At 42.8% G+C, this 19,689-nt stretch overlaps 1 protein-coding gene across 9 annotated transcripts in view; it reads left to right on the top strand.

Moving 5' to 3' along the window:
- LOC126362397 (uncharacterized) overlaps nt 1-19,689 on the top strand; it is a 335,074-nt gene that overhangs the window by 17,079 nt on the left and 298,306 nt on the right. For all 9 annotated transcript variants that reach the window (XM_050007876.1, XM_050007883.1, XM_050007882.1 and 6 more), the window contains one exon: nt 19,527-19,656. In XM_050007876.1, the coding sequence (XP_049863833.1) occupies nt 19,527-19,656 (130 nt within the window). The remainder of the gene's footprint in view (nt 1-19,526; nt 19,657-19,689) is intronic.

Below are 19,689 nucleotides of genomic sequence, written 5' to 3' on the forward strand. Positions count from 1 at the left end.
AGCAATGTACCCAGTGTATTTACACCAACTTCAATGGGTCGTGCACATGACTGGTGTTTTCATTACGTATTCTGACACATACAGCACCATATATTGATCAATTTTCACACAACTTTTTTTCTGCCATAGGTTTTCCCCCTTCCATGATAATATTCCGTTGCAATTTGACATCATCGTGATCAGTGGTGTTATTTCTGCAGTGTTCTGAAAGTTTAACTTTAATTATAATCACCCTGTATATTGAGAATGATAAGGGACCCAAGACTGAACCCTGTGGGATCCCATTTTTGATACCTCCCCAGTTTGAGGAATCTGCTGACTTTTGTGCATTATTTGAACTGTTTAATTCAACCTTCTGCACTTTTCACTTAAACCATTTGTGAACTATCCCATTCATTTCACAATACTTTTGAGTATCTAGAAGAATACCATGATTTACACAATCAGAAGCCTTCGAGAAATCGCACGAAAATCCCTATGGGTGGTACTGTTGGAGTATTCAGAGCATTTAATATTTGATCAAAGGAAGCATATATATTAAAAACAAAGATTCCAAGACTTACCAAGCGGGAAAGCGCCGGTAGATAGGCACAATGAATAAAACACACACACACACAGAATTTCGAGCTTTCGCAACCGGCGGCTGCTTCGTCAGGAAAGAGGGAAGCAAAATGAAAGATGAAAGGATGTGGGTTTTAAGGGAGAGGGTAAGGAGTCATTCCAATCCCGGGAGCGGAAAGACTTACCTTAGGGGGGAAAAAGGATAGGTATATACTCGCACGCGCGCCACACACACACACACACACACACACACACACACACACACACACACACACACATCCATCCATACAATATATATATAAGGAAACTTCCACATGGGAAAAATTATTAAAAACAAAGATTCCAAGACTTACCAAGCGGGAAAGCGCTGGCAGGCAGGCACAATGAATAAAACACACAAAAACACACACAGAATTACTAGCTTTCACAACCGATGGTTGCTTCTTCAGGAAAGAGGGAAGGAGAGGGAAAGACGAAAGGATGTGGGTTTTAAGGGAGAGGGTAAGGAGTCATTCCAATCCCGGGAGCGGAAAGACTTCCCTTAGGGGGGAAAAAAGGACAGGTGTACACTCGCGCACACACACACACACATATCCATCCGCACATACCCAGACACAAGCAGACATCACTTGTGACTGTGTGTGTATGGATGTGTGTGTGTGTGTGTGTGTGTGTGTGTGTGTGTGTGTGTGTGTGTGTGCGCGTGCGCGCGCGCGAGCATATACCTATCCTTTTTCCCCATAAGGTAAGTCTTTCCGCTCCCGGGATTGGAATGACTCCTTACCCTCTCCCTTAAAACCCACATCCTTTCGTCTTTCCCTCTCCTTCCCTCTTTCCTGAAGAAGCAACCATCGGTTGTGAAAGCTAGTAATTCTGTGTGTGTTTTTGTGTGTTTTATTCATTGTGCCTGCCTGCCAGCGCTTTCCCGCTTGGTAAGTCTTGGAATCTTTGTTTTTAATAATTTTTCCCATGTGGAAGTTTCCTTATATATATATTGTATGGATGGATGTGTGTGTGCGTGTGTGTGTGTGTGTGTGTGTGTGTGTGTGTGTGTGTGTGTGTGGGCGCGCGTGCGAGTATATACCTATCCTTTTTCCCCCCTAAGGTAAGTCTTTCCGCTCCCGGGATTGGAATGACTCCTTACCCTCTCCCTTAAAACCCACATCCTTTCATCTTTCATTTTGCTTCCCTCTTTCCTGACGAAGCAGCCGCCGGTTGCGAAAGCTCGAAATTCTGTGTGTGTGTGTTTTATTCATTGTGCCTATCTACCGGCGCTTTCCCGCTTGGTAAGTCTTGGAATCTTTGTTTTTAATATATATATATATATTGAAAATAATTTCTGAACACCAAATTTACATTTTTCTAGTACTTTATTTTTACAAATACATGAAGCTGCTCTTGAAGATATTATTTTTTCAGGAATTTTGGATAAAGATGTTAGAAGTGAGATTGGGTGGTAGTTAGTGGCATCAGACCTATCCCCCTTTTTATGCAATGGCTTAACAATAACATACTTAAGTCTATCAGGAATAATGCCCAGTTTCAATGAGTTATTACATATGTGGCTGAGAATCTTGCTTATCTGTTGGGAACACACTTAGTACTGTGTTGGAAATGCCATCAATTCTCCATGAGCTTTTGATTTTGAATGAGTTATTATTTTTGTAAGTTCAGAAGGAGAGGTGGGTAGAATTGCAGTTATCAAAATGAATAGGCATTTCTTCCTCCTTGGCTTTTATAATGAACATCTGGATCCTATTTTCTCCAAAACATTGCAAAAATGATTATTAAAAATATTTTCAACTTTTAACTTTTTGTTAATAAACTTGTCATTCAGTATGATGGAAGTATGTTCTTCCTGTGCTCTTGGTTGTCCTGTTTCCCTTTCAGCAATATTCTAAATTGTTTTTTATGTTATCTACAGAGATGCTAATCTCAGACATAATACAAACATTTCTGGTGTTTTAATAACTTTCGTTAATATAGTACAGTAGTTTTTATAGTATGTGACTATTCCTATTATAAATTAGCATCAGGTTGCCAGTCGACCCCATCCCAGTCTAACAGCTGCGAGCTTTCCCTAAAATTTGCAATTGTTAAATCATTAATTGAATGCACCATTGTGGAGTATTGTTTTGCATTACTGTATGGAACTATGTCATATACTGTAACTAGCTGTGCATCATGATAAGAAAGACCATTTTTGACAGGAAAACACTAGATCGCGTGTTATTTATCTTCGTCTATGAAAATATAAGTGTGCTGCCTTCCTGTACTGTCGAAGTAGGAAAATAAGTAACTGCTGTCAGATTCAAAGAACCAAGTAATGCTTAAAAGTTCATTCTTCCTATGAAACTCTTTCAGAAAATCTACATTGAAATCCCACAAAATTATAATTTTTGTTCCTCAGTCAGACATATGGCACACCAAAAAATCCAAGTCTTTCAGGAATACCTGAACATTTCCCAGTGGGGGACCTGTACTCGGTCCCTATTATAAAAGTACCTTTATTTAGTTTAAGCTCAAAGGCACATTCATCCATATGTTGCTGTACACAAAGTTTTTTAGTTTCTAAATTTTTCACACTATATCTGTTAACATATTTGGCAACTCCTTCTTTCTTCATATTGTCTCTGATTACATGTGCTGAAAGCGTACATTCACTTACATTTACCTTTTGCATATCTGTGACACTATGATGTTCTGACAACCTTTTTTTTAAAAAAATCCCCTGATATTCTGAGGCAATATAGTATTTTTCACTGTACTTTTGTGAGAATCTTGTGATATTTCAACACCTTTCGTACCTGCCTGTCGGAGCTTCTTGTTAAGCTTATCTCCTTTCAGTGTTGTATCACTGGATACTGATCTTAGCCTTAGAAAGAGGTACTCATATGACTTGCAGTGCCCCCCCCCCCCCCTCCTCCTGTCAACCCAACCAATTTATGAATTTATCCTTCCCTTTCCTATTGAGATGCAGTTCATACCTAGTGAAATCCCATCTACCTATAGCATCAAAAGGAACCCATTCTATGCCTGACAGGGTAGCAGTCGATCTGACTCTATATCGACCCCCCTTACAGAATTGTTCAACTGGGTTCAATCATACTGCATGAAAAAAGGCATCAATCCAACATATGATGCACTCTCTTCAAGGATGGGCAGAAATGTTCATTTTTAGGCATGGAATAAGATCCAGCCATTTTTGTTCGCATGTAATATTGCTAGTGTGTGTCACAGCATTTGATATATTTGCTTGAAAATGGAAAAATTGCAATCTCAGCCTTGGAATGCACCTCAACATGCCAGAAATCTGCACCATCTGCTGGAAGTACCAGATGAGCACCTTACATTTGCATAGATGGTGTGTTTACTTCAAAAAATAATTCAAATGTAACATAAACAGTACATATTTTGCATGATATGTAGAATAACAAATTATGTTTTGTAGCAGCAAAGTAAAAATGTGCAGTATACATATTGTCATTTGTTTTTACTAATGGCATTCCTACCATTGCACATCCCGTCCCAGGATTTATGCGGTAATGTTAGAAAGACAACTACTTCTTTGCATTGGCCCAAAAAAATGCTACTTATAGAGCACATTGCTGTGAATATTGATGATCCGAGTCTGGTGAAGTAAAATTTAATCTCATATAATGAGTCATGCAGGTACATACTATGTTTCAGCAAGAGATTTCATTTGTGAGCTTAATTTTTATTTGTATTTTTTTATTTGTATTTGTATTTTTATTTGTATTGGTCACCATAGCTGTGTATAAAGTACCCATACTGTTTAAAACAGACTGACATCTGACAAATAGGAAATGGGATGAATTGTATTACTGAGGAACGATTTGTGTAAATGTCTTAATTTAATTCAAGATACACACACACACACACACACACACACACACACACACACACACACACCAACTTCCTACCATGTGCCAAGTTACAATTTTCTCAAATCAACTCAGTGACAATGGATGACCAGTTTCTATACAAGTATTCCTGAGCTCCCCTGGAATTGGCTGGGATAGGGACGAATGCAGATATGTGTGTACTCAAATGGGCCATGCCTTAAAGGTGACTGTAACTGGTAGAACATATTGGATTGGCACATAAGTTTGTAGCATTGTTCCATAAATTTAATAAACACAACAGTTACACATAACAAAGACTTAATTCATCAACAATATGTTCTCCTTCATTATTTACAACAGTCTGCCAATGCTGGGGCATCTTTTCAATTCCACAACTGTAGAAATCACATGGTTTTGAGGTGAAGAACTTGTTAGGCCATGTTCGGAGTACATTTTCATCCAGAAAGGACATTACTTGAAGACTGTTTGGTAGAGAGTGGAAAAGGTGAGAATTTGAGGGCGCAAGATTAGGTGAATAATGTGGGTGCAGCATTACTTGCCAATCTAACTCCTGTCTAGTGTTTTTGTCAGTTTAGCAGAATGCAGGCAGGTGTTATTTTGGTGTAGCATCACTTCACATAATCTTACTGATCATTATTCTGGGATTGTGTCTGCAAGACATCTCAGTTGTTGTCAGCAGTGATGGTTAAACCTTGGAGAAGCAATTCGTAGTTCGCCACACTGTTGCTGTTCCACCAGGTGCATAACATTATCTTTCGTAGATGCACACAAATCTTTGTACAAGGAGTTGCGGCTTTGTTTGGTCTCAGCCATTCCTTTCTTTTCCTTATGTTAGCATAAAAGACATCATTTCTCGTCACCAATAACGTGCAAGATAAGAATGGTTGGTGTTGTTCATGAGCCAATTGATGAGCAATCAGAGATGCACATTTGGCCACCTGCTGATTTTTGTGATTTTGGCTTAGAGCATGCAATACCCATACACCCAATTTTTGAACGTTCCCCATAGCATGCAAATGTCGCACAATGGTGGAATGAGCACAGTTCATCACATGTACAAGTTCTCAAGTACACTGATGTGGGTCATTTTTGATTAATGTGTTTAAACAATCTTCATCAAATCCTGAAGCTCTTCCTGAATGTGAATAGTCACCTATGTCAAAATGATACTCCTTAAAATGAGAAAACCATTTTCTTGCTGTGCTCTCTCCAGTGGCATTATCCCCATACATGGCACAAATATTTCTGGTTGCCTCTGCTGCTGTCACACCTATTGATCTCAAACACAAGAATATGTCAGAAATGTTCCAGTTTCTCCGCTTGATACTCCTTTTTCTAGCATCCACAGCTCCACTCACAAACTCCAGATAACAATATGTAAAATCAGATTACGACAGTGAACTACAATAAAAAATGACAATTGACAAACAAGCCTGTAGTAACCGGAATACCAACATGCAAAAAAAAAAAAAAAAAAAAAAAAAAAAAAAATGCTATGAGATTATGCCTCAGCCTAAGTTTTGGTTAAGTGCACAAATCTTCAGCCTAAATGTAATTTATTTTGGGCTATACTTTGCACACAACATTTTGTTATGGAGATTCTGTAGTTAAGTGCTTATACACTTCTACTGAGTCGATAACACAAATGAAAGTTGTCAAATGGTACGGCCACTGTTTGAGACCACAAAATAGTTGAAAATAGTTGTACTGTTATGCTGTGACAAATGTTTCCACAGTAATATTAAATCAGAAGAAATCACAGCTAACAATAGGTACAGAGATTGACAATGCCATCCGTTCAGCAGCTGCTTCCGCAATTCCCTCTTCCCCTGTTTCTTCCCAACGGAAGACTGACTCTTGGTAGACCCTCAAAATTTCTGAGGCTGTTAAAAACTGCTGTTGTGGACTCCAATGCTACAAATGGCATCCATCTCTTCCCACTTTCTGATATTCAAATGGCCTCGTGCCCAGTCTCATTATCTTCTTAAATGCCAGAAACGGATTTATTGGGAACAACATGTTGCTGCCATAGGGCTACACACTCCCTCTTCACATATATGGACAAATATCAGGTGCATATTTGACTTCCATCCTTGTACACTCGTCCGGGGAATTTACCTTACTGCTGTTATCCTTACCAGCCCAGACTCTACCACTGAGCATTTTGCCCAGGTGTCAGCATTAGTCCACCCTCCAACCACGTTCCATCTTCTCAATCACTGTCTGGAATGACTCCCTTGATCCTTCGGTCCACATCGTCAGGAGCCTTGTAACGCCCCATTTAGAGAGTAGGAATTCTGCAAGTTACTTGAAGGGTACAATGCGTTGAATGCTGTATTGGATCCTTGAATCCCGGGACCTTTTGGTTTCGACCCAGAGTGATGTTTGCCAATGCTGCTCTGCTACAAATAATTTATTCCACCTGGAGTCTGCTACTCGAACAACTTTTGCCGGGCATCAACACCTTGTTGCAGTATTCTTTCATCTGCATGAAGCTTATGATACCACATGGCGCCACTACATCTTTCCCACCTTACATGAGTGGGGTCTCAGTGGCTCACTCCCAGTTTTTATCCAGAACTTACTTTCATGTTGCACTTTTCAGGTACATGTTGGCGCCTCCCATAGCAGCTCTCATCTGCAGGTGAATAGGGCTCCATACGTTTTTGTTTTGAGTGTCTCTTTTTGGTGGCTGTCAGTGGTCTGGTGGCAGCTTTGTGACCTATGGTGCCCCATCTTTCTATGCTGAAGGCTTTTACAGGTACTTTTGTTCATCTGTGATGGGCATTGCTGAACAGACTGCAGGGAGCAGTATGACGAGTGCAGTCTTGGGCTCTCACTCGAGGCTTCCACATTTCAGCTACTGACACCTGCGTTATGCATTCTGTCATTGCCACTCAGTGCATCCCCATCTGAATCTGTATCTTTACGGCTGGTCCATCAATGTAGTGGATTCTCAGCATTTTTTGGACTAGTCTTTGATGCCCTATTGAAATGATTTCTCATCTTTGCCAACTAAAGCAATACCTTCTGATACGCGGACTACTCTACTCTCCTGCAGCTCCAAAGCATTGGTCCAGTCCCATCTACATTATGGGAGTCTTGCATACAACTTGGCATCACCTTCGATGGTACAGATGCTGAACCTGCAGCATTACAGAAGTTGGACCTGACACACCATTGTGAGGTACGACTGGTAGCTGGAAACTTTTGGACTAGCCCCGTGATCAGTCTCCTAGCATCTTCTGCACTGTCTCTGGTAAGTGGCATGGTGGTGGGGGAGGTATCCCCCCTTTGCACTGTCTGCCTTTGAGGGCCTCCAGCTGCTCCCTGGATGGAGCAATCACCTGCCTTTCTTCTTTTCCCCTTTTTCTTCTTCGTTGTTCCTTTCTCTAAACTTTGTTGACCTTCAGTGACTTTGGCATTTTCTTTCCTTGGGATTTTCGCACTAGGCCCTTCTTTGGTATGTAGTTTTGTTGAATAGCCTGTTCTAGGTAGGATGGACTGATGATTTTGCATTTTGGACCCTTTGATCATTAAACCAACTAATTAAACCATCTGTGTCTTCTTTGCAAAAGTAATCTCTGCATTTACCACTGGGTTCTGCAATAGTGGGGACACCCTCTGTCTGTGTTGATCTCCATTTTCTCATTCATTATGTTGGCTCATATCTTTAGTTTACTTAGCATGCTCTTTATCCATCTGCATTAGTGCTCTAAATGCTATGCTTTTCTACAACTGTAACTGTGGATTTGAAGGTATTGTTGCTAAAAGCCCCCTCAGTACCCAGGAATATGCAGAGAACAATTTCTGCGAATGTAGAGCTCTTTCCACATTCCCAACAAGTTTACAAGGTGTATTGCATGATTTGCCTGGTTGATGTGCTTGTTGGTTTTCATGTAGAGGAACCATCATTAACCTTCTTTCTGAAACATGCTCTTCAATCAATTTTTTCTGATGTCTTTAGAAGAAAGGAAGACAATCTGTTTGGTCTTATGTCCATAGCCTTGGAATGATCACTTCTGTTTGGGTTTGGGATAAAGACAACATCCAAGCATACGGAATGACTCTAGCTGCTTGAATGACTGAACAGTCTGCTCAGAACTCATTAATCCCTCTCATTCTTGTTGCATTTGAACTAAAAAGATTCCTCAGGACTTGGTGAATTTTATGATTGAAACGTTCTTACTGCCCACTGAATCTGCTTTAGTTACTGATTCTTTTTTATCTGGCAGAGTGCATTGGATCTTGAGGAGCATATCCAGTGCCTCATGCACTGTCTTTGTAAACCAGCAATCCTCCTCCCTTACAGTCCTTCCTGGCTCTGTTGGCATTCTTGTCATGATTTTCTAAAGTCTGGCCATAGCAGCTGTAATCTCTACCTCCTCACATAATTCTTTTGACAAAGGTCTTGATAGCCAAAAGCTTATCTTTGCTGTTGAGCCTATCTGCAACTCAGCATCTCCGCTATATCATGAGTAGCAACTTTCATTTTCATAATATTGTTGTATGAGATACTGAATTTGACTGGTTTGATGCGGCCCACCACAAATTCCTCTCCTGCGCTAACCTCTTCATCGCAGGGCAGGAAACGTGCACCCTCTGTCCTCAGTTATTTGTTGGATATATTCTAGTGTCCTTCTTCCCTTATACTTCTTACCCTCAGCAGCTCCCAAGCTAGTATCATGGAGGTTATTCCCACATATGTCGTATCGCATCATCCTTCATCCTTCTTGTGATTGTTTTCCACTGATTCTCCGGAGAACCTCCTCATTCCTTATATTATCAGTCCACCTAATTTTCAACTTTATCTGGAGCACCACATCTCACATGCTTAGATTATCTTCTGTTCTAGTTTTCCCACTTCCTGTGAATGCTGCGCTACAAATATATATTCACAGAAATTTCTTCCTTAAATTGTTTGATTCGAGTAGACTTCCCTTGACCAGGAATGCCCTGATTGCCTGTACAAGTCTTCTTTTTGTGTCATCCTTGCTTTGTCCATAATGAGTTTTTTGCTTCGAAAGTAGAATAATTCCTTAACTTCGTCTACTTCATGGTCATCATTCTTGATTTTAAGTTTCTCGCTACTCTCATTTCTGCTACTTTTGTTACTTTCATCCTACGGTTTACTCTCAATCCATATTATGTACTCATTAGAAAATCCATTCCAGTCATCGGGTTCCATAAGCCCTAATCACTTTCACTGAGGACTGCAATGTCGTCACTGAGTCTTATCATTGAGATCCTTGGGTCCTGAATTTTAATCCTGCTCTTGAACTTTTCTTTTGTTACTGTCATTACTTCTTTGGTGTACAGTTTGAACATTAAGTGGGAAATACTGCATTCCTCTCTAGTACTTGTAAATATGTTATGTTACCCGTCTTTTTTTTAAATGCTTTTTCTAGGTTGATAAATCCTATTAACATGCCTTGGTTTTCTTCAGCCTGGCTTCCGTTACCAAGTGCACTATCCTAAAGCTAAACTGATTGTCATCTTTCAGATTCTCACTAGTCCTTTCCATTCTTCTGTGTATAATTCTTGTCAGCACCTTGGATGCATGAGTTATTAAGCTGATTGTTCGATAGTTTTCTCTTATTTGCCCTTGTTATCTTCAAAATTGTGTGGAAGACATTTTTCGAAAAGTCTGATGGTATGTTGCAGTCACGTAGGTTCTACACACCAACACAAATAGTTGTTTGGTTGCCACTTCCACCAGTGATTTTAGAACTTCCAATAGAATTCTATCCATCCCTTCTGCCTTATTTGATTTCAAGTCTTTTGAGCTTTCTTAAATGCTGAACTGTAATTTAGCATCCCCTTTGTCTTCAATATTGACTTCCAATTCCTTGTTCTGTCATGTCATCAGACAAGTCCTCCCTCTCATAGAGGCCTTCAATGTACTCTTTCCAGCTACCCACTGTTCCTTCTGCACTTCATAGTGGGATTCCCATTGCACCTTTAATGTTACCACCCTTGCTTTTAATACCACTGAAGGTTGTTTGGACTTTGCTGTATGCTGAGGTAGACCTCCTCACAGTCATTCCTTTTTCTTCCTTTCCTTAGCTGCTCTGTACTTACTATTTATTTCATTCCCAAGGAATTTATATTGCTGTATTCGTGTTTCCCCCTGCACATTTTCCCCCTGCAGGTCTGGGAGTTAGAATAGGCCCTAGGTATTCCTGCATGTCGTAAGAGGCAACTAAAAGAAGTCTCTCACATTTCAGCCTTTATGTGATGGTCTCCAGTAGGGTTGGACCTCAATTTTTCAAAATTTTCCCAAAGAGGAAGAGCGCCTTACGTGGTGTGTTGTGGTGTCCATCATGTGCTGAGACCTCTTGCATCCTACTGCACTTCTGCTCATTATCCAGCTGTTGAGCGAGGTCACCCTCCTGGGTGCATTTCCCTCCATCCTCTGTGCAGTGTCGATTTGTGCGCTGTTGACGATAATGGACTTCTTAGCTCGTTTGCACCTGATATCCAGCACGGTAGCCAGACCGTTAAGTGGGGCCTCCATGTACTCTGTTGGTTGTAGCTCCCTGGCCACGCAGGGATTGCTTTGCCAATACCTGTGGGGTCAGAGGGATAATCAGGTTGCTACTGGTGCCTTCATCTTGGCCTTCGAGGGTGACACATTTTCCGAGAAGGTCAAGGTGATAGTCTGCTGCTGTGATGTAAAGCCATATATCCCTCCCCTGATGCGGCACTTTAAGTGCTGGAAGTTTTACCATATGTCTTTCTGTTGTGCTTCCAGTGTCACTTGTCGGGATTGTGGACGTCCTTCACACCCCAATATTCCCTGTGCGCTACCTCCCATCTGTGTCTCTCGCATTCGGGAGGGTTCAATCCTGCGTCTGGCCGTCCTGATTTAGGTTTTCCGTGATTTCCCTAAATCACTCCATGTAAATGCCATGATGGTTCCTTTGAAAAGGGCACGGTTGATTTCCTTCCCCATCCTTTCCTAATCCGATGAGACTGATGACCACTCTGTTTGGTCTCTTCCCCCAAACAAACCAACCAACCCATCTGTGTCTACTGCGGAGAGCAGCATTTGCCTAGCTCACTAGACTGCAGGGTTCTCCAGAAAGAAAGAAAAAAAAAATGGAATACAAGACCATGGACCAACTGACAAACACTGAGCTGAGAGAAAATATGAGAGGGTACATCCTGTGTATAAGATGTCAACCTATGCCGCTGCTACGACAACGGTTCTGATCTTCCGTTCTGCCGCATACAGATGACTCTGAGCCATCAGACTCCACCTGCCTTCTTGATGTGGGGTGGGGGGGGGGGGGGTCACTTCCCTCCCTGTTGCTCCTGCACAACCTGCTTCAGGAGCAACACCCCACCAACCATCGGGGACGTCAGTACCCACTTCTCAGTTGGAGAAGCGTAAGTCTTCTTCAGCTCCTCTTGTCAGGGAAGGGATCCCTTGGGTCACTGCCTTCCCAGATTCCTACCGGTGGCAAAGCTGACATCTGACAATGGCTGAAGCAATCACAGGTAGCTGTTCTAGGGCTTCACGGTCCTCCTCAGTCCCTGAGACTGAATCAGTGAAGCCCTCCCAGCCGAACAAACCTTAGGAGCAGGAAAGAAAGCTAAAAAGAAAAAGACCCCAAATAACCAAGGCACTGCAGTGGCACCCACACTACCACTACCTACAAGCTCTGTGTGTGAGGATGAGGTGGAGATTCTGGTGTCCACTGTGGATGTAAATCTGACTGGGCCCTCGGATACAATGGATGTTGATTGCACAGGTACTCATCCATCTGGTGGCAGCAGGTGACCCTGTGGCATAGACTGCCGCATTGAGTGTTTCATGCCTTTCCAGTCTCACTATCACGTAATATCCTCCAGTGGAATTGCGGTGGTTTTTTCCATCACCTGAGCTACGAAAACTGTTATGCTTTACACCTGCTTTCTGCAATGCCCTTCAGGAAACCTGGTTCCTGGCAATGCGGACCCCTGCCCTCCATGGCTGTAAGGGATTACAGGAACCGTAGTGACTATAGTATAGTGTCAGGTGGAGTTTGTGTCCATGTCCTGAACTCAGTATGTAGTGAACCTGTGACCCTTCAAACCCCTCTTGAAGCTGTGGCTGTTGGGATAAGGACGATGCAGGAAATAACTGTCTGCAATGTATATCTTCCTCAATATGGTGCAGTAGCCCTGAACCTATTGGCTACACTGATTGATCTACTCCCTAAACCTATCCTACTTTTGGGAGATTTTAACACACATAATCCCTTGTGGGCTGGTGCCATTCTTACTGGCCGTGATAGGGACGTCGAAAGTTTACTGTCACAACACAACCTCTGCCTTTTAAATACAGGTGCCCCCACACATTTCAGTGTGGCACATGGTACACATTTGGCCATTGATCTCTCGGTTCGCAGCCCTGGCCTTCTCCCATCTATCCACTGGAGAGCACATGATGACCTGTGTGGTGGTGACCAGTTCCCCATCTTCCTGTCACTCCCCTCCATCATGCCCACAGGTGCCTACCCAGATGGGCTTTAAACAAGGCAGACTGGGAAGCCTTCACCTCTGCTGCGACTGCTGAATCTCCCCTACATGGTGCCATCGATGTTGTTGTTGAGCAGCTCACTACAGCGATCGTTTCTGCAGTGGAAAACTTGATTCCTTGTTCTTTAGGGTGCCCCCAGCGAAAGACAGTCCCTTGGTGGTAGCCAGAAGCCACTGAGGCAATTACAGATATCGGCAAGCTCTACAGCGACATAAGTGGCACCCTTCACTAAAGCACCTAATAGCCTTTAAGCAGCTCCGTGCCCCCGTTCACCGGCTTATAAAACGACGGAAACAGGAGCGTTGGGAGAGGTACATGTCGACCGTTGGGTGCCATACATCGCCTTCCTAAGTCTGGACGAAGATCAGACATCTTTTTGGGAACCAGACCTAAACAGGTGCCCCTGGGATAAATATCAATGACATTTTATCTACCGATACAAACATGGTTGCCAAGCACTTTGCTGAGCACTATGTTGGAGCCTCTGCATCGGAGAACTACCCCCCCCCCCCCCCCCCCCCCCCCAGCCTTTTGCACCCCCAAACGATGAATGGAAAGGAAAGTTCTCTCATTCACTACACGTCACAGTGAACCCTATAACACCACATTTACAGAGTGGGAGCTACTTAGTGCCCTTGCACATTGCCCCGACACAGCCCCTGGGTTCGATCGGATCCACAGTCAGGTGATTAAACATCTCTCACCTGACTACAAGTGACATCTTGTCATCTTCAACCAGATCTGGTGTGATAGCATCTTTCCATCGCAATGGTGGGAGAGCACCATCATTCTGGTGCTCAAACCCGGTCAAAACCCACTTTATGTGGATAGCTACTGGCCCACAGCTTTGCCAACTTTCTTTGTAAGCTGCTGGAACGTATGGTGTGTCGGCAGTTGGGTGAGTCCTGGAGTATTGTGGCCTACTGGCTCCATGCCAGGGCAGCTTCCACCAGGGTCGCTCTACCGCTGATAATCTTGTTGTGTCCCTTGAGTCTGCCATCCGAACAGCCTTTTCCAGACGCCAGCATCTGGTTGGCGTCTTTTTTGACTTACTTAAAGCACATGACATGACCTGGCGACATATCCTTGCCATGTTGTATGAGTGGGGTCTCTGGAGCCTGCTCCCAGTTTTTATCCAAAACTTCCTGTCGCTCCGTACTGTACGTGTCCAAGTCAGTGCCTCCCATATTTCCCCCTGTATTCAGGAGAATGGCATTCCGCAGGGCTCCGTATTGAGTGTGTGTCTATTTTTAGTGGCCATTAACAATATAGCAGCAGTTGTCGGGCCGTTGGTCTCACCTTCTCTCTGTGTGGATGACTTCTGCATTTCGTACTGCTCCTCCAGTACTCGTATTGCTGAGAGGTACCTACAGGGGACCATTCACAAGGTGCAGTCATGGGCTCTAGCCAACGGCTTCCAGTTTTCAGCTGTGAAGTCGTGTGTCATGCATTTCTGCCTGCATCGCACCATTCATCCAGAACTAGAACTTTACCTTCATGATGATCCGCTCACTGTAGTGGAGACACATCGATTCTTAGGACTGGTTTTCGACACCTGATTGACTTGGCTTCGTCAGCATAAGAGGAAATGCTGGCAGCACCTCAATGCCCTCTGTTGCCTGAGCAACACCAACTAGGGTGCAGATCGTTGTACACTGCTGTAGCTCTACACAGCCCTTGTTCAATCCCGCCTTGACTGTAGGAGTCTGGTTTACGGTTTGGCGGCACCCTCAATATTGCGTTTACTTGACCCAGTGCACCACTGTGGCGTTCGCCTAGCAGTGGGAGCTATTAGAACGAGTCCGGTGACCAGGTCCTAGTGGAGATTGGAGTTCATCCATTGAAGGTTAGGTGTGCACAACTGCTTGCCAGTGACATTGGACACGTTCGTAGTTCTCCTGCGCATCCAAATTACCGTCTCCTTTTCCCACCCACGGCGGTTCATCTCCCGCATCAGCTTCCCAGGTCAGGGCTTACGATTGCAGTTCGTATCCGGTTCCTTTTGTCTGAACTGGAGTCCTTCCCGATACCACCTCTTCTTGAGGTCCATTCACATATGCCTCCATGGTGTACACCTAGGCCGCAGATTCTTCTCCTCCTTTCGCATGGCTCTAAGGACTCCATTAAACCTGCGGCTCTCGGCTATCACTTCCTTTCAATTCTCGACATGTACCAGGGCCATGAAGGGGTTTACACTGATGACTCAATGGCTGATGGTCACAAAGGCTTTGCGTACGTTCATGCAAGACATATTGAACAGCAGTCTTTGCCAGATGGCTGCAGTGTTCTCACTGCAGAGGTGGCGGCCATATCTCGTGCTCTTGAGCACATCCGCTCATGCCCTGGTGAGTCATTTCTCCTGTGTACTGACTCCTTGAACAACCTACAAGCTATCGACCAGTGCTACCCTCGCCATCCTCTTGTAGCGTCCATTCATGAGTCTATCTATGCCTTGGAACGGTCCCAGTATTCAGTGGCGTTTGTGTGGACCCCCAGGACACGTTGGGATCCCAGGCAACGAACTTGGCAACAGGCTTCTGTAGATGGGCGTCTCCTAAACTGATCTGTGTTCTGTCTTATGCCGCAGGGTTTTTCGGCTTTGAGAGACAGAATGGCAGAACAGTATGCACAACAAACTGGGTGTCATTAAGGAGACTATGAATCTGTGGAAGTCTTCCATGTGGTCCTCTCGCATGGAATCGGTTGTTCTCTGCCTGCTCCCTATTGGCCACACTTGGCTAACGCAAGGTTACTGCCTCCGTCGCGAGGCCCCACCTCGGTGTCACTGTGGCTCACAAATGACGGTCGTCCACCTCTTGCTGGACTGTCCACTTTTAGCCGCTCTGCGGTAGACTTTAACTTTCCCAGCACCTTACCTTCAGTGTTGGGTGACAATACTTTAACAGCAGCTTTAGTTTTATGTTTTATTCATGAGAGTGGGTTTTATCATTTGATCTATGTATTAGCACATACCCTAGTGCTTTTAGGATGGAGGTTTTAATGTGTTGCAGAGTGGCTGGCTTCTCATTTTTATTCTCATGGTCAGCCAGCCATGGTAATCTGCTCTCTTGTTTTGATCTCTTCTACATGTTTCTTGTGTCTCTCCATGGTTTTCTTGTCCGATTTTGTCCATTTTAGTGTTTGTTGCCCTTGTGTCATTCTTTTCTCCTTCCTTGCAGCTATTATTTTACGCCCATCCTTGTGGAATTATTTTAATTGGAACAAGGGACCGAAGTCCTAGCAGTTTGCTCCCCCCCCCCCCCCCCCCCCTTTTAAACCAACCAACCAATCAACCTGCACATTTTTGTACTTCGTCCTTTCAGCGATCAATTGAAGTATTTCTTCTGCTACACAGGGTTTCTTCGCAGTTACCATCCTTACACCTATGTTTGTTTGTCCAACAGCTGTGACTGCCCTTTATGGAGACGTCCACTCCTTTTCAACTGAACTGTCTACTCTGGTATTCCTTATTGTAGTATCCACGTTCTTAGCAAACTCCAAATACATCTCCATCATTCCTCAGTACTTCAGTATCCCACTTCCTTCCACACTTATTCTTCTGGATGATTGCTTTCATTGTACTCCTTAAATTGTGATCTGACTTGCTGGGGACACTTCACAATCCAATCTCTGTCTGACCGTAATGTAATCCTGCTGGAATCTTCTTGTGTCTCCAGGTCCTTTCCAAGTACACTAGGGTGACAAAAGCCATGTGATAGCGATATTCACATGTACAAATGGTGGTAGTATCACATACAAAAGGTATAAAAAGGCAGTACATTGGCAGAGCTATCACTTGCACTCAGATGATTCATGGGAAGAGGTCTCCAACATTTTACAGCTGCAGTACAGGAATTAACAGACTTTGAACACTGAATGGTAGTTGGAGCTAGACAAGTGGAACATTCCATTTTTGAAATTGTTGGGGAATTCAATACTTCGTGATCCGCAGTGTCAAGAGTGTCCCAAGAATACCACATTTCAGGCAGTACCTTTCACCACAGACAATGCAGTGGCCAACAGCCTTCACTTAACGACAGAGCAGCTGCATGTGTGTAGAGTTGTCAGTGGTAACAAATAAGCAACACTGCTTGAAATAACAATTGAAATCAGTGTGAGATGTACAACAAACATATTTGTCAGGACAGTGCAGCAAAATTTGGCATTAATGGGCTATGGCAGCAGATGACCGACACAAATGCCCTTGCTAACAGCACACCATCACCTGCAGCTTCTCTCCTGGGCTTGTGTCCATATCGGTGGGACCCTAGACATCTGGAAAATATGGCCTTGTCAGATGAGCTGCAGTTTCAGCTGGGTAGAGGTGATGCTAGTGTTAATGTGGCGCAGATCCCATGAAGCCATGGACCCGTGTTGTCAACAAGTCACTGTGCTCCATAATTGTGTGGGCTGTATATACATGGATTGGACTAGGTCCTCTGGATGTTGAGTTACTTGGAACCCATTTGCAACCATTCATGGAAGTCATGTTTCCAAATAGTGATGGTTGACAATGCACCATATCACTGGGCCACAATTGTTTGAAGAACATTTTGAACAGTCTGAGCATGTAGTATGGCCACTCAGATAACCTAACATGAATCACATCAAACATTTATGGGACATAATTGAGAGGTTAGTTTGTGCACAAAATCCTGCATTGGTGACATTTACACACTTACGGATTGCTATAGAGACAATATGGCACACTATTTCTGCAGGGGACTTACAGTGGCTTGTTGAGTCCATGTTATGTCAAGTTACTGCATTACACTGGGTAAATGGAGGTCTGACAATGTTGGGAGGTATCCCACGACTTTTGTCACCTCATTGTATATCTCCTCCTCTTGTGATTATTGAACAGTGTATTTGCTATTACTATCTGAAATTTATTTGCAGAACTCAGTTAGCCCTTTCCTCTCTCGTTCCTGTTACCAAGCCTATATTCGCTCATAACTCTTTCTTCTGTTCCTCGCCCTACAACTGCAATCCAGTGCCCCATGATTATTAGATATTCATCTCCTTTTACATACTGAATTACCTGCTCAGAACACTCATATAGTTTCTCTATCTTTTCATCTTCTGCTTACCACATTGTGTGGTATACCTGAGCTATCGTTTGCATAAGTTTGCTGTTGAATCTGATGGTAATGAACCTATCACTGAACTGTTCAAAGTAGTCACTATCTACCCTGTCTTCTGTTCATAACAAATCTTGCCCCTGTTTTAACATTTTCTGCTGCCATTCTTACCCTATATTCTTCTGACTGGAAATCCTTGTCTTCTTTCCATTTCACTTCACTGACCCCTATGTTATCTAGATTAAGCCTATGTTCCAACTTGTGATGTTCCATGTTGTATGCCTCATAGAATGTCATACTGCTGCTGGTTATTCCACCTTTTACTCAGGTTTACCTCCTCCTTGGCACTCCCTTTCTGGAGATCTGAATGCCTTGTAGGTACGTTTTATGTCTCTTCAATGCAGTGGTTTCCATTACCCCTTCTGCATCCCCACGCTGTTGGTCATTGCTTATTCTTCCGCTTTTTAGGAGCACTTTCCCACTGCAAGAGCAAGATGTTCTGCAAGCAGATGATAAATAAAAGCTTTGTTTCTGCCTTTACCCAAAGACATTGTTACATTAATTCAGCAACTGGATCAGGGAGTCATATCATCATTTAAAGCTCATTATCAATATGAACTGCACACTTAAATAATAAATCCTGATAAGGAAATGGCAACATTCTTTAAATCTGGCGACTGTTGCTTATTCAATAGGCCTAGCATGGCATAGTATGTCAGATCCCAATTAGGAATTGCTGGAACAAGTTTTCCATTGAAGAAAACACGATATATGGAGAATGTAGTGACACGTGTTACAACAACAATGAAATTCAGTCTGCATGCAGTGTTCTCCAGTGTAATACGTGAAACATTGAACAATGTAAATAAAGTCTTATGTGGGTCAAGACACAAAGTGAATCAAATCACTTGATGAGCTTAAAACAATATGCGCAAAAGAAAATGTAGGAAAAAAGGTTATTAACTTTCTTAAAGCAGTGGAAAAATGAACCTACAATTGCTTGTAGACAGTGTTGTAAATTTTCATGTACTTTGTTGTGTATTTTATATAAGATGCTGCAGTACATAATTTGATTTGAAGTTACTGTAACATTATAGTTTGGTCACCAATTGAGTGAGGTTTATGTAATTAATGCATTAGGTAAGTTTTTTTTTAATGTTTTACTTCTGATGTCCTTTAAGTGTAAAATTCTGAACAGTGTATAGTACAGTATAGAATTGCATCATATGCTTTTCCAAACTTTCCGTATGTAGTGTGTCCTTTCACAGCTCTTGGTATACCGCAGTTGAGCCATAATTCAGGGCTAAAGTATGTCCCCAGACAATGTTTTCAGAATTGTAGTTTGGTATTTACATAATAAAAAGATGTGAAAACTGAGATTTGTTAACATTAACACTTGGTTTTTACTAATTTTTAAATTGTATTTTCATTTTATGCTAGAATATGACAAGTTTATGTTTCCAATTTTAGGCATACTATAGGGCAGCAAAAGCAGCATTGGGAAGTGGTGACACTGACAAGGCCCTGCATTTTATAGAAAGAGGCATCCGTGCTTGTGCAAACCCTGCAGATTTACACAAGCTGAAAGCTGAAATAACTGGTAATAGTAAGCCTGAAAAAACTCTCGTATTTC

This window comes from Schistocerca gregaria, chromosome 1 (assembly GCF_023897955.1).
Source record: "Schistocerca gregaria isolate iqSchGreg1 chromosome 1, iqSchGreg1.2, whole genome shotgun sequence".
In the NCBI taxonomy this organism is placed as follows: Eukaryota; Metazoa; Arthropoda; class Insecta; order Orthoptera; family Acrididae; genus Schistocerca; species Schistocerca gregaria.